We start from the raw sequence: 19,454 nt of genomic DNA, 5'->3' as shown, positions 1-19,454 counted from the left end.
TGACGTTGCGAGCGTGTTCCATTAGGCGCTCGTTCAGACATCTCCCCGTCTGGCCGATATAGTGTTTCCCGCATGACAAGGGTATCTTATACACAACACCTTCATCGCACGTGACGTATGGCTTCTGGTGCCTAGTTGTGCATCCGCGCGCTTTGTTTGTGTTGGGTTTTCCCAGTTTGCACAACGTTGCAAGTTTTTTCGGCGCCGAGAACACGACGGTCGCATTCGCTCGTTGACCAATTCTTTTCAAATTGTGGGAAATCTTGTGAAGATAAGGCAATACAACAAGGTTTTTTCGTTCACGAGGAACCGCGTTTGGGTGACAGTGATTTTCTAGTTTCATTTTCTTAACAAGTTTTTCGGCAACAGATACTTGAACATGGGAGGGGTACCCGGCATTAGTCAGCCTCTTGGACTGCTCTTGAAAACTATCGGTCATCATGTGCGGACAAGATTTCTGGAGAGCATTTTGAAAACATAAATTGACAATACCTCTTTTTACCAGTTTTGAATGAGCGGAGTGATATGGCAGCATCGGCTTGTTGCTACGCGGCTGGTAGGCCCAGCATATGTGATGAGTGTGAAAGGTGAAGTTAATATCTAAAAATCTAATGGAGTTATTGATGGGCAATTCGCATGTTAAAACAAGCGGTTTAAAATGTTCTTTCATGATAGTTAAAATGCTATGAGCCTTTGGCTTAAGTGAGCAGTTGTCACACTTAACAAGAATAAAAAAATCATCAACAAATCTAAAGACCTTGATTACGTTCAAGCTGTCTTCTTCTTTTATTCTTGTTAAGTGTGACAACTGCTCACTTAAGCCAAAGGCTCATAGCATTTTAACTATCATGAAAGAACATTTTAAACCGCTTGTTTTAACATGCGAATTGCCCATCAATAACTCCATTAGATTTTTAGATATTAACTTCACCTTTCACGCTCATCACATATGCTGGGCCTACCAGCCGCGTAGCAACAAGCCGATACTGCCATATCACTCCGCTCATTCAGAACTGGTAAAAAGAGGTATTGTCAATTTATGTTTTCAAAATGCTCTCCAGAAATCTTGTCCGCACATGATGACCGATAGTTTTCAAGAGCAGTCCAAGAGGCTGACTAATGCCGGGTACCCCTCCCATGTTCAAGTATCTGTTGCCGAAAAACTTGTTAAGAAAATGAAACTAGAAAATCACTGTCACCCAAACGCGGTTCCTCGTGAACGAAAAAACCTTGTTGTATTGCCTTATCTTCACAAGATTTCCCACAATTTGAAAAGAATTGGTCAACGAGCGAATGCGACCGTCGTGTTCTCGGCGCCGAAAAAACTTGCAACGTTGTGCAAACTGGGAAAACCCAACACAAACAAAGCGCGCGGATGCACAACTAGGCACCAGAAGCCATACGTCACGTGCGATGAAGGTGTTGTGTATAAGATACCCTTGTCATGCGGGAAACACTATATCGGCCAGACGGGGAGATGTCTGAACGAGCGCCAAATGGAACACGCTCGCAACGTCAGAAACGGGCAAGGCGGATCGCTCGTTGACCACATTCTCGCATGCAACTCAAAAACCTGTAAGCCTTTCTTTGATAAATGTCGGGTAATAGGAAAAAGCAGAGAAAGGGTAACGCGCGAAATCATTGAAGCCGAAAAGATAAATAGGTCAGGATGCGCGTGTGTTAGCACACCTTCCATTCTCCTCTCAGATAAAGAGCTCGGGTTTCTAAGGAATTGATACTGTTCGCACATGTGATTACTGTTTTCTGGCGTATAAATGTGATGCTTCAGGAGAATAAAATTTGTTGGAAGTTAGCGCTCGTGCTGTTCGTTTCTCGTCTCTTGTGTCCTCGTCTTTTGCTGCGCTACAGTATATTGAAACTATGTACCAACAAGCCCAAAAAGCCACGCTACTGGAAGTCGTCATGGCATAGTGAAAATTGTCACAGATTGGTCGGAAAAACGTCGGGTTTTGTGTCAGATTAGATGGAAAAATGTGTAATTAAACGTTAATTAACACTTAAGATCCCTGAAAGATGTATAATTTGGGTATCGAAATAGCTACGGGAACGGTGTGATGCCCCATCCACTGTAAGTCATCATGGCATAGTGTCCTCGGCTGTCGCCTCTCAACACTTTGCTTGCCAAAGTGTCCTCGGAATTTTTAAATATTTCCTTTGGGAAAGGAGGGTACGGCCCATACACGTGTTTATGTGGTAGGTTCATTTTTGTGAGTTGAAAAATTTCCGGAAATTTTATCCCGTGTAATTGGCGCACCCCGAACTTCAAGCCGGATTTTCTAAAAAAAGAAAAAAAGTGTGCCTATTATGCGAAGAAATATGGCAATAGTGGGGGGGGGGGCAGAGGGGGCCTGGACTTGCACTTTGCCAGCGTGACCATTGCTCTGTCGACTAGTCAGTTTTCGGTTTTGAAAGTTGCCCCCTCTGATTGGTCGGATTGCAGAGGCATCAGTAAAGCTTTGCAGGGAGCTAGTGGGTCGTACATACTGTGAGCACAGGAACACCACGAGATTCCTATGTGGTGCTGTCCCCTTGTCTAAAATGTAGTGCTCCGCAGTCACAGTTTGTAGAGACGTCTCAGTCATTGGCCATCACAGGAGCTGTGAATGTGGACAGATTTTAGGAGTTTCATTTTGCGGTGTTCTTCTGGGGCACCTTTGTGCATGAAAAAGGGGCCTTCGGTAGTGCTTCCTGCCTGTCCCCCTCTGATTGGGCCTTTTGCGCAGCACTAGCTGAGCCCCGTGGCCATTCCTGTGGTGCACCAAGAAGACATCCTTGAGACACTACTTGTGAGGGGCCATTGTGTAGGAGGTGTGTGCGAGTACAGGTTGTTGCACCACCCCACAGCTAATGTACTAAGCAGATGTGTCAACAGTGCCAGAGTGTGGACCCACTGGGGCCTTTGGAACTGTGTCTTCCTAAGTTGCCGCTTCAGCTGTCCTGTTTGTGAGTGCACACAGCGTGAGCACAACCACGTTGGCTGAGTGGAGGTCGGCTACTTGCTTCCTTGGCACTACGCAGGAAGCTGGTTTTGTAGAAGCCTTGTATATAATGGGATGTCATCTGCACTGTATGTTGATGCAGGCCATTGAGCGCAATGCCTTCCTGGAGAGTGAGCTGGACGACAAGGAGGCCATGAGCTTCATGGTGCAGCGGCTCAAGGACGAGACACGAGGTGGGTGGTTGCTGTGGCCTTTCTCACCCTGTGGGGTTTCAGTAGGGGGGGTGGAACGATAGAACAGTTTTTCCCAAAGGCAATTCAAAACCACCACCCCGTGTCTTTGGAGCCAGCAACTTACCCTGTTCATTCACTGCTACAGCAACAATAACGCCAGCTAGCAACACAGAGGAATGGAGGACTCACCAGGAGCCAGGTTAGCAGCAAGTGTTCACTCACGCAGCTGCATGGGATAAGAGAACATTCCTCCCCACGAGGCCCTGGAAGTGAGCGCGTGCTGAAATTCCGAGCGAGTGTGCTCTCTTGTGGGGGTCTGTGCCACACAGGCTGTGGTTAGTTACTGTGGGAGGGTGCATCGCGGGGAAGCAAACCAAAGGCAGAGATGCGGGGCAAAGTCCCCACAACCTGTGTCCATTGACTTCACACTGAAAGGAATGCAGCACTGATTGTCGTCATGTCAGCAAAGCATGGACAAAAAGCCCAAGGCTGCAAAGCGGCTGCAGTTCGGCAAAACCACTGCAGACAGCTGTGAACGCCACATCGCATTAATTCCACAAGTGCTATGGATGGGGTGCAGACTGACTTGAATTGTTTTTGATGAAACCTAGTGGGCATATGTGGATGCAAAAAAAAAGGGAGAAATGGCTGGGGAGAATGCGTACGATACATTGCCGCTGCCACTGGCCAAAGGAAAGTTGACTCCAAAAATAAGACCCGTGTTATTCGTGACGCAGCTCAAAGCAGTCAACATGCAACGATGCATTCCCACAGCCAGTGTAGATACAAGATGGTTCGGTAGTTTCAGACTCTGGCGTGATGGGAAGTTACCAGAACCAGAAAATGGTTGTAGCGCTGAAACAGACAACACACAGCGCCTGTCCCGTCTATCTTGCTGTGTGCTGTCTGTTTCGGCGCTACAACCATTTTCTGGAAACATGCACCAACTAGCCCCCCGACAAGTATTACTCAGTTACCAGAACCTGTACAGTCTTTGTCAAAAGTAACCAGGCTGCATGCTTTGCTTCTAGCTCGTACAGTGGAGCCCTTACAGCATCCCTGAAGCTGAAATGGTAAGGACTGGTGGTGTTCCTACCTTCCAACAACTTTTTATCTTTAGGAAAGTCACAAGGGCTCCACTACAGAAGCTAGAAGCAAACCATGCAGCCTGGTTACTTTTGACAAAGACTGTGCATATGGGACTGTGCAGTTGACTTTTCTTTACCGGAATCAGTTTAGAAATGACTTACCGACTTTTTTTTTCACACCACTCATCGCAAAACGGCGAAAGATGTTTCGCAAGATTGATGCTTGTTGGTTAAACACGACTTCAGTGGCAGCGCAGGTACACAAGGAAGGACACAAGGGTAAAGGGCTCTGACTTCTTCACACTGCCTATTTGTAGATATCCCCTTCAGGTGCCATTTTTTGTTTTATTAAAATCAGTTATCTTTTTCACCCCAACACTATGTTCAGGCCTCAAGAAAGGGAATTGGTTGGTTTTCGAATGTGAAAGCCCAGCAGGTAAGTTTTTACAACGATGTGGACAGTTCCGTACAAAGTGTCAGATTTGTTAGAAATATTATCGAAATGTTCTCATGTCTCGGGTAAGCACCCTAGGAATCATGGAATCATTTTGCGTTTCGAAGATGCACATCACACCCGAAATTGAGGAAAAGAAATCAATATTTTTCAATTGCAACAAAATCTCTCTGCACAAAAATGGCGGACAGACTGCTGCCTAGCTCACGGTTGAGTGGAATATTATTTCCTGCGTTCGCTATACATGGTGCAAAAAACCAACTTATTTGCGACAGTAAGGGTGCTCAATTCGAGTGGAACAATGAAATCACTGCTGTGTGCACCAGTCTCTCAGAAGAAGCGGTGAGTTTGCTGTACACACAATTGTGTACAAAGCGCCTGGAACGTGGGTGTGTATACGTGCACACACCAGCAAGAGTGAAGAAAAGAGGAAAAAGCAACACTCGTGTCATGATGCCACAGCACAGCACCAGGAACAACCATGTAAAGACCCGAGTTCCTACTGGGTTAAAACAACTGATGGCATGCTCTCACACACTTATCCCCCGAACGCACAATCTTCACCGCCTCGATTATTTCCCTAAATCCGTGGTCCTTATGCTTACTATCATTTGTGCATTGATTAAAGAGCATAAGGACCAGGGAGCAAGGACCATAGATAATTGAGGTGGTGAAGATTGTGCGTTCGGGGGATGAGTGTGTGAGAGCATGCCATCGGTTGTGTTGACCGACCCAGTAGGAACTCGGGTCTTTAGATGGTGGTTCCTGGTGCTGTGCTGTGGCATGATGACACGAGTGTTGCTTTTTCCCCTTTTCCTCACTCTTGCTGGTACACACACCCACGTTTGGTGGAATCAGCAGTGCGAGGAAGTCCTCTGCTCCTGTGTCCTCCTTTGTGTGCCCCTGAAGTTGTGTTTTGTGCCAATCTTCCGAAGCCTGCTCCGTGTGTGCACCCCCCCCCCCCGTGTTGCTATGCTAGAGCAAAGGCATCCCCCCTCTGCAGACCTGAAGCAGGAGCTGATGATCCAGCAGAGTGTGCACAAGGAGCAGCAGCTGGAGAGCAGCACCCCTCCACGGAGGGGGGACGGAGGGGCCACAACGACCCTCCACCACCGGGCGACCCCCCCACAACATGGCCTGGCTGACTCCAACCGCCTGGCCACCGAGGGGGGGGCAGCAACAACCAAGGGTGGGTGGTGACCACTTCACCATCATCATCGTCACCAGCCTCAATACTGCAGGCCACTGCAGGGCCTCTGCCCTGGACAAATGGGCTTAATAGTTAGTTTTCAAGTGAGTTAACCAGACATACAGTGCCAGAAAACACATGACACACATGAAACTAACTATTAAGCCCATATGTCTACACGGACAAAAAACTGAAAACTGCTTCCAGCATTGCATACCTCACACATTGTAGTATGTACCCGCATATTAAAATTAAATTTCTGGTGGCCCATTTTTTTCTGTTGTTTGAGCTGACAATGGCATGATATATATTAATATCTCAGCAACTGATTGGCCTAGAGATAAACAAATTGCACATTTGAAATCAGCAGAAAAAACTGAATACCGTATTTACCAAATTCCAACGCGCACCTTTTTTCGGGGAAAACACGTCTCAAAATCGCATGCGCGTTGGATTCGAGTGCAAACCGAAACTGCCCCATAGCTGCCCATCGTCATCGCTATTATTAGATGTGGGAGCTCACTAACTGCTGGCAAACATGGGAGCACGTTTGCTCGTTGTTTTCTGCGTCGCAAAAGCCGTTTTCAACCGGTGTGGCGCTTGTCAAAGGTCGCGTGCTCAGTGACTACGGACCACGTTCATGGCGACGGTATCCCGTGCACTGCCTTGGGCGGACGCCTCATCACTGCCTTTGCACGATCGAGATACGCGGCTCGAAGAATATGTTGATGAAACAACGGTTGTCGGAAACGCGTCATTTCGGCGGTAAAGTTCCAAAAAAGATGAGAGTCCTTTCTGTTTTGCGGCCGATTCTCTGACAGAGAGATAACATCGTCTGCAGGCGGGGCACGCCGCGCCGCTGACGAGGTCATGCATCATGCCGATCTCACAGATAACAGCGCTTCCGCGCTCGTTTTTACGCTTGTTTTGGCCGTCGAACATCTTTATCTTTCGCTCAGATGCACTGACGAAGTCATGGATGCTCCGCAAGAAGCTTGAAGGATCCAAATGGTGCATCGCCGTTGCCGCAGTTACGCCTAGCAGCAGACGAACCTCCCGTCACCGGAGCTCTCCGCTTGGGCTTGGGGCGTCTTCCTTTATACTGATGCTTTGTCAGGAACTTGCGTGAACGAAAATCTCGTTTCTCAGTAACATCCACAACAGAGAAAGGAGAAAAACCCGGGCAGAAGCGTTGGTTCACGTCTCGGTGGCGGCAGAACGAAGGAAAAGCGTCTGCGTCCGACCGTGCGGTGGAATGCTCGTAGCCAATGGAAGGGCTCCGATCGTACCACGTGATTTGAAGGGCCAGTCGCGACTCTCGACTCGGGCGGGAAACGATCTTTTTCGTATTTTTATCAAGAATGCGCCGCTGCCGAAGCGGCTTCTGGTAGAAGAGGGGGAGGCCTACTTCCCCGCGAAAATTCAAGAGCGGGCGACGCCGTGGAGCTATATGCCGCGTTCCCGAAATTCGGTCAAATTCGCACTTTCGCGAGACACCGCGATGCTTTAATTGCATTTTTTTACTAATTTCCCATTGATTATCGGCTTTTATTTTTTTTTTATATACATAAGAGAAGAGGCTTGGGGGAATACAAAACGCAAGAAAATACAAAATCGACTTTATCGAAAAAAATCTCGGTTTTTCACCCGCATCTCTCCTTAAAATATAAAAACGGTTGCAAATTATTTTCATTCCTTGAAGTCACATGCACGTTAGAAGCGGGGCTTGTAGTTTTTTTTTTTCATTACCTATATCGGGCGCGCTTTAGAATCGGGCCTTGAAAAATTTTTTTTTTGGTGCCGTAAATTAGGTGCGCGTTGGAATTGGGGGCGCGTTGGAATTGGGTAAATACGGTAAGTCTGTGCAGTTTCGTTGCATTTGGTCTGTAAATAAAAAAAAATGCTCTAAGACCCATGTCCCCCCTTAAGACAGCAGTGCAATGGCAGTGATTGATTGTGCACAGGTGGAAGGGGATTTACAGGATGTTTGGCTGCAGTGCTGTGGTGTAATGCAGTGTTCAGCAGCAGAGCTGATATGTTCATGTTGGTATGGATTGGGATCTTGCTCGTGGCCCTAAGGGGTTTTCTGCTGCACTTGATGTTTAGGTTGTTGCATCCTCCCAGCCGTGGTGGTGGTGGATATTCGGTGGTGGTTGGGTGACATCACCGTTTCGAACAGTCTTGGCTGAGGAGTTCTCCCCAATGGTGTCGTATTATTAATATGGAAGAGGCAGGGCATTGTCACGATGTGGTCACCTCATGCGTTGCCAGCGACAAGGCACGTGTGCACAAAGGACTTGACGCCCAAAAACTTAGGGGCCGCATTTTCAGCTGCTGTGGCACTGCAACTGACGTTTTAGTGGCTGACCAGATATCAGCTGTGCTGCTGAAGGAGCGAGCTATGGCAGAGATGCATGGTGGCTACTCTTTGATGAGCAGGATGGAAAGCAGAACACGCAGCAGTGAATAATAGAGTGAGAGAAAAAAAAACGCCACTGCCATTGTCAAGTGAGATAATGTTTCTGTTCCTCTCTCTGGAAGGCTGCTTTCTTACTTGTTTGCATAGTGTGCATCTCTCTTTCAGGGGGGTGGTGAGAAGGAGGAGGCTGTACTATTGCTTGGTGTTGTTTCAGTGTGCAGTGGGGGGGCAGCATCAGCATCAGCATCACAGCAGCAGCAGCAGCAGCTGGGTGGTCCTCCGACACCGCTGACGCCCTCTGCCCGGGTGTCAGCCCTGAACATCGTGGGGGACCTGCTGCGCAAAGTGGGGGTGAGTGTTGCCCCCTGGGGCAGTCCTCTGGGAGAAAGGAAGAGTGGGCTCTGTCACACAGACTGTGTACGGTCAACAGAGACCGGCTCAACTTTGAACTGCGTTAACTAGACTTGGTGGGGCAGCTTGGGACAGGCTCCTCCTCCTCTGCGCCAGTGGGGAGGGAGTCCGCCTGACTGCACCTGGGGACACCCTGCTGCACGGCTGTCATGCTTGCAACTGAGAGATGTCAACAGTCGAACCCGGATATATCGAACCCACATATTTCGAATTATTGGCTATATCGAACACACAGATTACCCCCTTGAAAATACTACGTAAAAAGTATAGGACAGCTGCGTTGTATATCGAATTTCATTTTCGCCGGACATTGGATATATCGAACACCGCGCCACGCTGTGCCCCTGGAAGGTGCGCTTTCCCCAAAGACATTCCTGTCCGGTCCTCAGCCGCCTCAGCGGAGAACATTTCCGCAGTCATACAGCAGGCGCAGGGCCTTTCTTTTTTATTTTTTTTTTTTCCCCCCGTTTTTGCGCCCCACCGGCGCAAGCTTTCCCGCTCCTCCTGTACCGCCGGCGTGTGCTTGGGCAAGGTCATTGGAGCTCAGCATGGAGACGCACGGCGATGTTTCCAAGCCACACTTCCTGGGGAATGGAAGAGAGAGAAAACGGTCACTCATGGGTCCAGGGAGAAGAGAGCGCTCAAAAAAAAAAAAAAGCGAAGCCCAGAGCGCCCTCGACAGCACATTCCGCCGATCTTTCTCCTTGCTCTTTCTTTTCCCTCTGTCGTTCCTTCGCAGCCACGTTGACTGCTGCTCGCACATAGGCTTCACTCGGACCGCTCCATCTGTGTCTCGCATGTTTTTCTTGTGTGTGCCTGTGTTTCAACACACGACGTGAAGCAGACCACAGTAGCCAACTGTTTTGGCAAGGCAGGCCTTGAAGTGGCCGGAGGTGAATGTCCGAAAGATTTAGATGACAATGAGTGCTTGGACAACGCATTTCACGACTTGTCCAATTTTCCTGGCGCCGTTCCGTCCAAAGTGACTGTTCAGCACTTTATTAAAGGCACTGGGCTCTCGCACCTGGACAGTCTCGAGAAGGTCGAGACCAGTGTTATGAACTTCGTTTCGCAGAGGAAAAAGCAGCCCAAAATTAGTGATTTTTTTTCTGCGAAATAAAGCGCTTTCACACTGTGTGCCCATACTATATGATTTGCGGCTGTTCCAGACGGTAAGCCACAATTTGTTATGATCGCGAGTGCAGTTTTAACCTATATCTGTATATCGAATTTTCGCTATATCGAACCATTTTCTAATCCCCTTTGAATTTGATATATCCGGGTTTGACTGTATCCCACTTTAGTGTCCATGCAGAGGGATTGTGCGCTTCAGAGTAGATTGGGCCCCACTTTCCCTGTAGTAATGAGTGGTGTGTGTGTGAAAGTGGGCTGCACCACGCAGCTGGTGATGATGATCGTGGGATAGGGACCGTACAAGCGTTGCCGTGTTGGCCAAATTCGACGCGCTACCAGTACTCTTAAAAAGTAGCCACCACACGCACTGTGCTTATCATAGATTCCCAATAGAAGGACTGGAAGGGCACACCCGCCATCATCTCTGAAATGCGTCTCGACAGCTTCCCACTCAAGTGGTGCACACGGGAAGCCTGGAAAAAGAACAGGCAGGATATGCACACATATATGCACCGTCTAGTTGCAACCATGGCAGACACCTCAATTTCACCTCAGTACTCCCAAGAGATGGAGGTGGAATTCCAACTTGAGGGAATCGGACAAAATGTTTGAACTATTCGAGAGTTCTGAAAAAATTGTCACGAACTGCTTGCATCATGGTAAAGCTAGGATATCATTAACTGACATTTCTTCCCTGGCCCATCCTGCTCTTTAACCATTGCATCTACCCTTTTCGTAGTTTGCTTATCTTCCCCATAGGGTCTGCCCCACACGGTATGGCTGTTGGGGGATACTGGTAAACTACCTTTCGGTTTGTCTTTAAGAGTGCCTGCCAAATGCCGTCACTCTTATTCTCCTAGTTATTTTTTCACCTGTGGTGCGGACCTGCGGCCACTATGATGCTCTAAATAGAGGGCAAGTTTATTTCGCAAAAGAGTGGCCACCGGCTTCCCGATATTGAGATGAGAACAGTATGGAAATGTGCTATACTTGCATGTTTTCATCAATGCTTTATTGCGGTCGTGCGAGTGTTTCACTGGGACCTTTGTGGATTCAGCGTTTTGTGGAATTGCCATTCGGAGGTGCGTTTCATGTCCTGGTTTGCAACCGGAGTCTAGGTTGAATGCACCTTCGCTTGTCACACGAGTAGAGGTGGTGGCTGGTGAGAAGTTGGCGTAGAAGAGGGAACTAGAGCTGGTGGAAATTGTTTGCTGTTGTTCCTTTGTTGGTCTAGGCTGAATGCTTTCGCCACTAGTGTCCTCCATAAACTCCTCCCAATTCTTTGAAGTGCAAAATCCTGATTCCTTGCATGATAAATTCCTCAGCACAATCACTGGTCTGTACTAATGCACATTTCCTGCATTGGGTGTACTAAGTAGAAGAGCAAGGAAACCGTGGATAACTCGTGACCTGCTGGAAAGAACCAAGGCGCAACATCATTATTAATTAAGCGCGCTACTCTACCACACAGTCACAGGAAAAAGCACACACAGTGACGAAGCACACTTAACGATGATGCAAAACCAGCTAGCCCCCGTTTCAGCACTGCTTGCGCAAAACCAGCTCTTTTGTAAATTTATTAAATCTAAGGATATAGCAATACTGAAGGAACGTAAGATCACCATCATCATCAGCCTGACTACGCCCACTGCAGGGCGCCTCTCATGTCTTTTCTCCAATTGACCCTGTCCTCCTTCGGCAGTTGCAGCCACCCTATATCCCCGCAAAACTCCTTAATCTCATCCTGCGCCCACCCAACTTTCTGCCGCTCACCCCTGCTACGCTTGCCTTCTCTTGGAATATTGACTCCCGTAAGGACCAGCGGTTATCTTGCCTTCGCATTACATGTAAGAATGTTATGTAGGAATGTAAGATGGTCAGAAGTAAACTAGTGTCCAACATAAAACGATCACGAATCCAGTATTTCACAGACAAATTTACTGATATTTGCTGTGACCCCCAGAAAAATGGCGTGTATTGAAAGATCTATTACAATCTACACAGTCTTCTGTTCCCACAGAACTGAACATATGTGGAAAAACACTAAGCGGTAAGGCCCTGGCCAGGGAATTTAATCGCCATTTCCTGGCAGTTGGTGAATGTAATTGAGGAAGGTGTGATGATCGAGGAAAGCACGTGCAGATTGATGGGCCACACTGAGCATTTCTCTTCCATACAGCATCATCGGAAGTTATTAATATATTATTAGCAGCCTAAAATACCGCTCAACTCCTGGCTGTGGTGGCATAAAAGCTGCTCCTATTAAGGCGGTTTCTGATCTGTTATGTGATGGGCTTTGTGACTTGGTAAATCTCGTAATTGCATGGGTATTTTTCCTGATAACATGAAAGTCACCAAGGTATCTGTTTCACATAAGGGTGGTCCTATGGGTAACATTGATAATTGGAGACCAATGTCTCATTATTTTCTAAAACAGTAAAGAAGGCAGTTAATTCAAGGATGGTTAGTCATCTCCAGGCACACAATCTTCGTGTCAGTTCGGGTTTCAGAAGGGAAAATCTGCAGAATCGGCTCTACTGCGTGTGAGGGACATGTCAGGAATATAGAAAACCAGCTGTACACAACTGGCCTATTCTTGGATTTTGACAAAGCATTTGATTCTCTTAATCATGAAATGCTACTTACAAAATTGGAAGATTGCAGTGTTAAAGGTGTTTCACTTAGTTCACTTATATGATTCACCAGGGAGGAAATTTGGGCAAGTCGGTATTGATCCATAGCATAAGAGTAGCGCAAAACCAGGACGACGGACAAAAGGGGTGTTGTGGGTGTGTCGTCCTGGTTCTGCGCTACTCTTGTTATGGTTCACTTAGTTTGTTTCGCAGTTATCTCACCGATTGCTACCAATTTGTAAGCATTAAATGGCCTCAGACACTAGGATCTACATTAGGACCTATTGTGTTCCTTGTAACATCAGTGACATTGTCTCAGTGCTAAACACGTCGGATATCGTTGTTTACGCCGACGATACTAGCGCTTTCTTTTCATCACGTGAACTTTCGTCTCTGTATCAAAACACCAATTTGTGGCTTAAGAATCTGTCTAAGTGGCTTGGTAAAAATATGCCTAAATTAAATGTGAATGAGGCAAATATATTGCAAATCACTTTCAAATCCCATTCCCAGGACAGGGTTGCTGAACATAAGCTTTTTGGTGTAATGTTTCATGAAAATTTACGCTGGACATCCCATGTAAGTTATATAAGAAATAACTTAGCGCTAGTTATAGGCATGCTATATAGATTTCGTGCTTTAATTCCTGTAAACCTCGAGCGGCAAGTTTATTTTAGCGCTCTTCAAACTGAACAGCGATCATCATCATCATCAGTCCAACTACGCCCACCGCAGGGCAAAGGCATCTGCCATAATCTCTCCAATTAACCCTGTCCTTCTTTGCCAGTTGCGGCCACCGTATTCCCGCAAATTTTTTAATCTCATCCGCCCACCTAACTTTCTGCCGTCCCCTGCTACGTTTGCTTTCTCTTGGAATCCACTCCGTTACCCTTAAGGACCAGCGGTTATCTTGCCTTCGCATTACATGCCCGGCCCAAGCCCACTTCTTCCTCTTGGTTTTGACTAGGATGTCATTAAAGCGCGTTTGTTCCCTCACCCACTCCGCCCGCTTCCGATCTCTTAACGTCACACCTATAGCTCGCTGCGTTGTCCTTAACTTAAGCTGAACCCTCTTTGTTGGCCTCCACGTTTCTGCCCCATAGGTGAGTACCGGTAGGATACAGCTGCTGTAGACTACAGTGGAACCTCGATTATACGACGTTCAGGGGACCGCGCGAAACCGTCGTATAATCCGGGTGTCGTATAATCGAAAATCAAAGAATGCGGCCAGTGGCGCTCGGCCTTGCGCCGAAAACTGTTGACCGGCTTCAAGCCCGCGGCAAGTACGCCAATCAGATTAAAAAAGACAAAACCCAGCATTTGTTTGAAACAGATTTGCAAAAAAATCTTTATTACCGTTTAAAAAAATCGGTTTTTTTTTTTTTTGCACCTTTGCCCAACCTCGGCGCATCAACTTTCTTTCAAGGGCTGCCACGTCTGGCAGTAGATCGCCAACATCGTCGCGCGCGCAAGCAAAGCGCCGGATGTTGTCGACGCTCTGCAACACGTCCGCGTAACTAGGAATGGGAGCGCAAACCTCTGCATCATTGTCCACTTCCGAAGTTTTATCGTGGGGCACAAGCATCCATTACTTCCATTACAAAAAGCGCCGTGGACGCCGCTGTCCTCGCTTGGGCGAGCGCGGCCTCGCCCGCTTATCTGTTTTTACATCTGTTGCTGGGACGCGCGTCTTATCTTTTCTCTTTATCTTTCCTCTGATCTTTTAACTCTCCTCGGCAGGGGTGGTGGCTTGGCCTTGGCTCACGCCAGTAGGCGGGCCCGTGCGCTTTCCTTTTCATCCTTCTCTCAGTCGCAACGACAACACGCAGGCCGCGCCTCCTTGGGACTCCGACTGCACAGGCTCGACGAAAAAGAGAGAGTGCACTTGGCGGCCTCGGCAACGCTCTCTTCCGCGCAAAAACGGGGGTGCTTAGATTCGCATGCAGTTTTTTTTTTCAGAAATTTTTTTCCGAAAATAGGGGGGGTGCTTAGAATCGCGAAAATACGGTACATCCCGGCCTGCGTTTGCTGACGACCTTTTTTGACGGACGGTACGAGCTAGCCGTCGTACGAAGCGGGGTCCTTCTAAAATTTGCGTCGTATAACCGAGGTTTTTAATGCATTGTCTCTATGGGGGTTTTGCCGGGACCGCACAAATTCGTCGTAAAATGCGGGTCGTCGCATGACCGGGGGACGTATAATCGAGGTTCCACTGTATTCTCCTGAGGGATATTGGTAAAGTACCATTAGACTGCAATATTGCTTACTTATTTGGGGTGTGACAGTCAAAACAAAGATTGCAAGCCTTCTCATGGTGCAAAAAAGGAGCGCTGGATTTATTGAAAAGTTATCCAAGTTCGATTGTACCTCATTCTGCTTTCACAAGCACGCAATACTGACTGTAGGGAACGTCTGTGATCAGCAGCTGTAGGAGCTGGTCTTCTCTGAATTTTGAGCTGACCCTAAACTGTTCCCCTCTGTGTGCACAGATAGTGAACCCGCTTATCTTTTGAGACACGTGCATTTTAAGAAAAGGAAACTCGCATGCAGTTGCCGTCAGGGCAAGTCCCTGAGCTTTTAAGTCGCCATCCTTCATGCGTGCTTTGTTTTGTGATGAATGTATATTACATTCTTTTTCTTGCTCCCTGAAAGTGCACTGTGTGTTGTTGTTAGTAATAATAATAGTGAGCAGCAATGGTGTGCTGTTGGTTGACAGCTGTAGGGGGCCAGGGGCTGCCCTGGCAATGCTGCATTGCGTTGTCGTGCAGATGTGTGCCACGCTGTGTGGCGCATTCTAATCTGGCAATTAACAGCTGCTGAAGGGGAGTCCTGTAAGGCATGCTAAATAACAAATTGTCATGGATTCTCACTGTAGCACAGTAAAGAATAAAACTACCACACATATGCAGTTGAACCTGCATGTATTGAACTCGTCAAGAAAAAAACCTCCGATTCCGATACAAATGTGTAATTCTATATAAAAGTAGCTGCAAATTTAACAGCGTACAAACATTGAGACGGAATTAAAAAAATGCATTTCTTACTACCTACCGCAAATTATGTTTCTTCATCTGAATTGCCTGAGAGAAAACACATTTTTCTGCGTTATCATTCAGCTCTGAAGTTTGTATCAATGCGTGGTATATGGATGAACGATGCTGAGCGCATGTGGGCACAGGTCCTCTCAGGTCCTCATCACAGTTCGCATCAGTTGAGTCCTGGTCATCGACAATGTGTTTGCCCGCAAGCTCCATCATGGTTCTGTAAGAAAGAGAGTTGGGGTTTGCTGCTCAGCAGCAATAAGGGAGCAATTACTGACTGACATCCACCCGAGCGCAGCCACACGGCTACAATGGAAAGCTGCACAGCTTTCTCAGAAACTTCGTAGTTAAAGAAAGGTTCATCCGGGGTTCAAACCCGGGACCACCGGAGCAGTCGCTCTACCAACTGGGCTAACCGGGACGGCAATCTTATGGTGGGGCGAGAGCGAATTGATCAATAACTCGAAGTGGAAACAGTGTTGGTCAAATGTTTAGGGGAATCCCCCAAGGTGGAGTGGATTTGTAATAACAAATCTACAAATCTACTCCACAAATCACAAATCTGCTCCACCTTGGGGGATTCCCCTAAACATCTGACTCTCACAGTTTCAGCGTTGTCGTCTGCCTACAGCTTAGACCCCATCACAAATCGCACCTAGTTCCACAAATGAGCAAGAACTGGCCCTTTAAAGAATTTGTGCTTCCCTGGCAAAGCAGAGACCAGCATGTCGGAAGGTGATCATTCCACTGTGCCAGGAGGTTCATCTTTGAGGCCCTAATCTGGCACTAATAAGGGCAGCCAAGTGGCTTCGACAGAAACTCCCTGGTTAAGAAGCGTTCTTTTGTAGCCTTCGTGGTTGCATATATCTCCCCCTGGCAGGTGTGTGGGCACTGACAAGCAAACGAACAACGGCTGATGTGGGGGAATGCTTGCTGAGTGCTGTCTCATCAAGAAAAATGTAACAAAGGGCACTTTCAAAGGATAGCGGGGCTTAGACAGTCGTGCGTTTTTTTTATAAATTTTTAAATATAAATTTAAATATTTATGGAGCTGGTATTGAAATTTCAGGTAAGGATCTGAATGTAAAATTAGTTGAGCCATGGCAGCGAGGGTAAAGATGTTTTTGAAATTCCTGAAACTGATGATATGCCTCTTACCAATGGCCATGTACAACTCTCTAATTGCAATCAGGTGCCTATCACTGGTAGTTGAAAAGTTGACAGTTGGGATTTAGTTGATCACTTTAGTAGCTAACGTAATTTGCCTGCCTTTTGGTGTCTGCCCACACTGCTGTGCCCCTGAAAAGCTGCTCTTTACCTGAGGAACCATGTCTTTAAAGATTGGTGATGAGCCCCTCTGGAGCACCTGTAAAAGTATTGTGAGACAGAGAGAGGCCACACCTGAGAAGAGCATTTTGTGAAACCATGGTTGGTGCACATTAGTATGGGTATAATAAGAGGGGGGCCAATCCTCAAGGTGGCCTCGGGAGTGTCCCAGAGCAACTCCAGCAGTGGTGCCTGCAAGGACATCCCCAGCACTTTTTGAAGCTTTCAGTGGTGCAGCAGCACAGAAAGGTAGCCGAGTAGAAGAACACAGAGGGGTGTGGCTGCAACAAATCTGGCATTTTGAACCTTGCTGACTTTGTATAGCAGCAGGTGTAGCAAAGTGTGGATGGATGATGATGATGCGGAGGATGCTGCTTCTCTCTCTTTTTTTCTTTCCTGCCCCTCCCCCCTGTGTTGAATCCTCCCCCTCGCACCCCGTGCCATTGTTGGAATGTGTTTGGGCCGCAGTTCCACATTGTGGTGCTGCGTGTCCGCCTGGACCGGGACGGGCAGCACGTTGTCGAGCACCGGGTGCGCTCCAGGCCCAGCTTTCTCTCGCAGTTCAGCGTCCCATAGGCACCACCAATAAAGGCCTCCTTCCTGCATCAACAGTTGCAGCTGATTGTGACACACTGGGGGGGTGTTGAAGACGTTAAAGCAGGTGCCTGGGCGACAGTTTCCTGAATAACAGCACAAACGTGGACGAGGACAAAAGGAAGACACATAGACAGGCGTTCACTTGCAACCGGAATTTTTATTCCTTGGACCGTGAAAGTGAATGGGTGGCCACCAAACAACAAAGGAAAACAACACACTCAGTCATGGTACTCATGACTGTGGCCTGTGATTACTTGGGGTTTGTTTTGGTTTTTGTGGTATATATAGAAGCTTCCGAATAAAGATTCTTGTAGTTGCGAGTAAGCACTGTGTCCCCTCTGTGTCGTTGTTTGTTAGTGCCTGGATTTTTCACAATGGATGATACTCAAGGAGCCAAACGCTATATCACTTGCATGTCCTTAAAAAGTGCAATTCTTCAGGTGAGAGTGCCAAAGAGGGGCTGCTGACACGAGTTTCTGCTGACCGGACGATTTGATCGGCTTCAGTGAATTCACTCGTGGGCTGATTTTTGTGCCCACTTGCCAACAAGTTTTGCAGTTGTTTGGCGGTTTCCAGCCATCACGAGGTCATGGTGCAAGAATCTGCACAATTATGAACTCTGAATGGAACAGACAGGCTCGTTCCTACAGGCACTGCCTTTTCCTCCAAGTGCACAACTCCTGGGCCTCCCCCCCCCCCCCCCTCCACACAGGAAGAAGAAGTTGAAACGCCCCGAAGAGTCCCATTCCAGTTGGCAGAACGGTGTCATATGTGAAGAAGCATTCACTGTGTGTGATTCCTGCAGACAAGGAAGGGGCTTCCTTCCGTCCCAGATTTACTTATCCAAAGGTCTGGAAGCTATTTTTTTCTCATCCAATGTTTCCTTGGCCAAGGCCAAATCTAAGGCTAAGAAAGTTTGTAAACGCCTCAATCTGGAAGCATTAAGTGAATCAATGGACAAAACCAAAGGACTCAGCTTACACCTTTTTTCTTTAGTGCGAAAACCCACAAGCCAGATGTTGCATTTCGTGCAATCGTTTCTGAGGACGGAACACTGCAAAAGCCTGTTTCAGTGTTACTCCCTGACCTTAGACGACCCGTATCAGGTGAGAAATTCACAGGACGCAGTCCAGTTTATGGAAACCCACAAGAACAAAGGTCTCTTATACCGCTGTCACACTAGCAAATTTAATGTCATTCGAACCTAATGGCATTCGATGGCATTCGATGCATCGAATGTCATTCGGTCTCTTTCGGTGCTACACGGAAAAAAGTAATGTCATTCGAAAATGATGGCATCGACGATCAGTGAAAAAAAAATAGTCCAACCGAACGTCATCGGCGCGCATAAAAGATGTTTGAAATTGTTGTGCAGTGTTTCAAAAGCGGGTGAGAACATTTGTGTGCCGTATTATACGCTTAAAATATTGTTTGCGGCCATTCTGCACCACTTTAGCCATCAAAAGCCAAGCCAAGTACAAAGTCAACCACAAATCCGATAAATGTAAACAAACAAAATGGCTGACATGGCGGCGCGCGGATACGCGCGGAGCTTGGAAATGACTTCCAAAAGGTGAACTGCTCAGTTACGTCTTTAAGTTCCTTCGAGCTTAACAAACAGGGCACGCCAGCCAGCAAGAATCACGCATCCCAAAATGACCGACGGTCGCGGGAAAGACGCTGCTTCGCGCTCGGCCGCTGCTGTAGGCTGCTGAGACCGAGAGTAATAGCTATCCACGACAGCCTCTAGTGTGAACAGATTCACACCAGCATTAACTTTTTTTTTTAGCAAAACTAAATAAATGCACTTTCTAGGTTTGGCAGTGCGCACATTATTTTTTCGCGTCGCTTGTTCCTGCTGCGTATCTGGTGTCCAGAGTACGCATTCGGTTCGAGATCGAATGCGAATGAGTTCCCCTAACTCATTCGATGGCGAATGTCATTCGAACCTAATGACATTACATGTTCC

At 47.4% G+C, this 19,454-nt stretch overlaps 1 protein-coding gene across 4 annotated transcripts in view; it reads left to right on the top strand.

Annotated features, from left to right (window-relative positions):
- Positions 1-19,454, top strand: part of nudE (Nuclear distribution protein nudE) — an 87,195-nt gene that overhangs the window by 55,384 nt on the left and 12,357 nt on the right. For 3 of the 4 annotated variants that reach the window (XM_089586255.1, XM_089586256.1, XM_089586258.1), the window contains 3 exons: positions 3,103-3,193; positions 5,739-5,924; positions 8,558-8,694. In XM_089586255.1, the coding sequence (XP_089442381.1) occupies positions 3,103-3,193; positions 5,739-5,924; positions 8,558-8,694 (414 nt within the window). Of the gene's footprint in view, positions 1-3,102; positions 3,194-5,738; positions 5,925-8,557; positions 8,695-17,356; positions 17,799-19,454 lie in introns of those variants that run through there. The other variant, XM_089586257.1, reaches the window with a different exon arrangement.

Source organism: Amblyomma mixtum, chromosome 4 (assembly GCF_055824585.1).
Source record: "Amblyomma mixtum isolate Tamu chromosome 4, ASM5582458v1, whole genome shotgun sequence".
Taxonomy (NCBI): domain Eukaryota; kingdom Metazoa; phylum Arthropoda; class Arachnida; order Ixodida; family Ixodidae; genus Amblyomma; species Amblyomma mixtum.
Note: the sequence above shows the minus strand (reverse complement) of the source record. Positions and strands in the feature narration are given on the sequence as shown.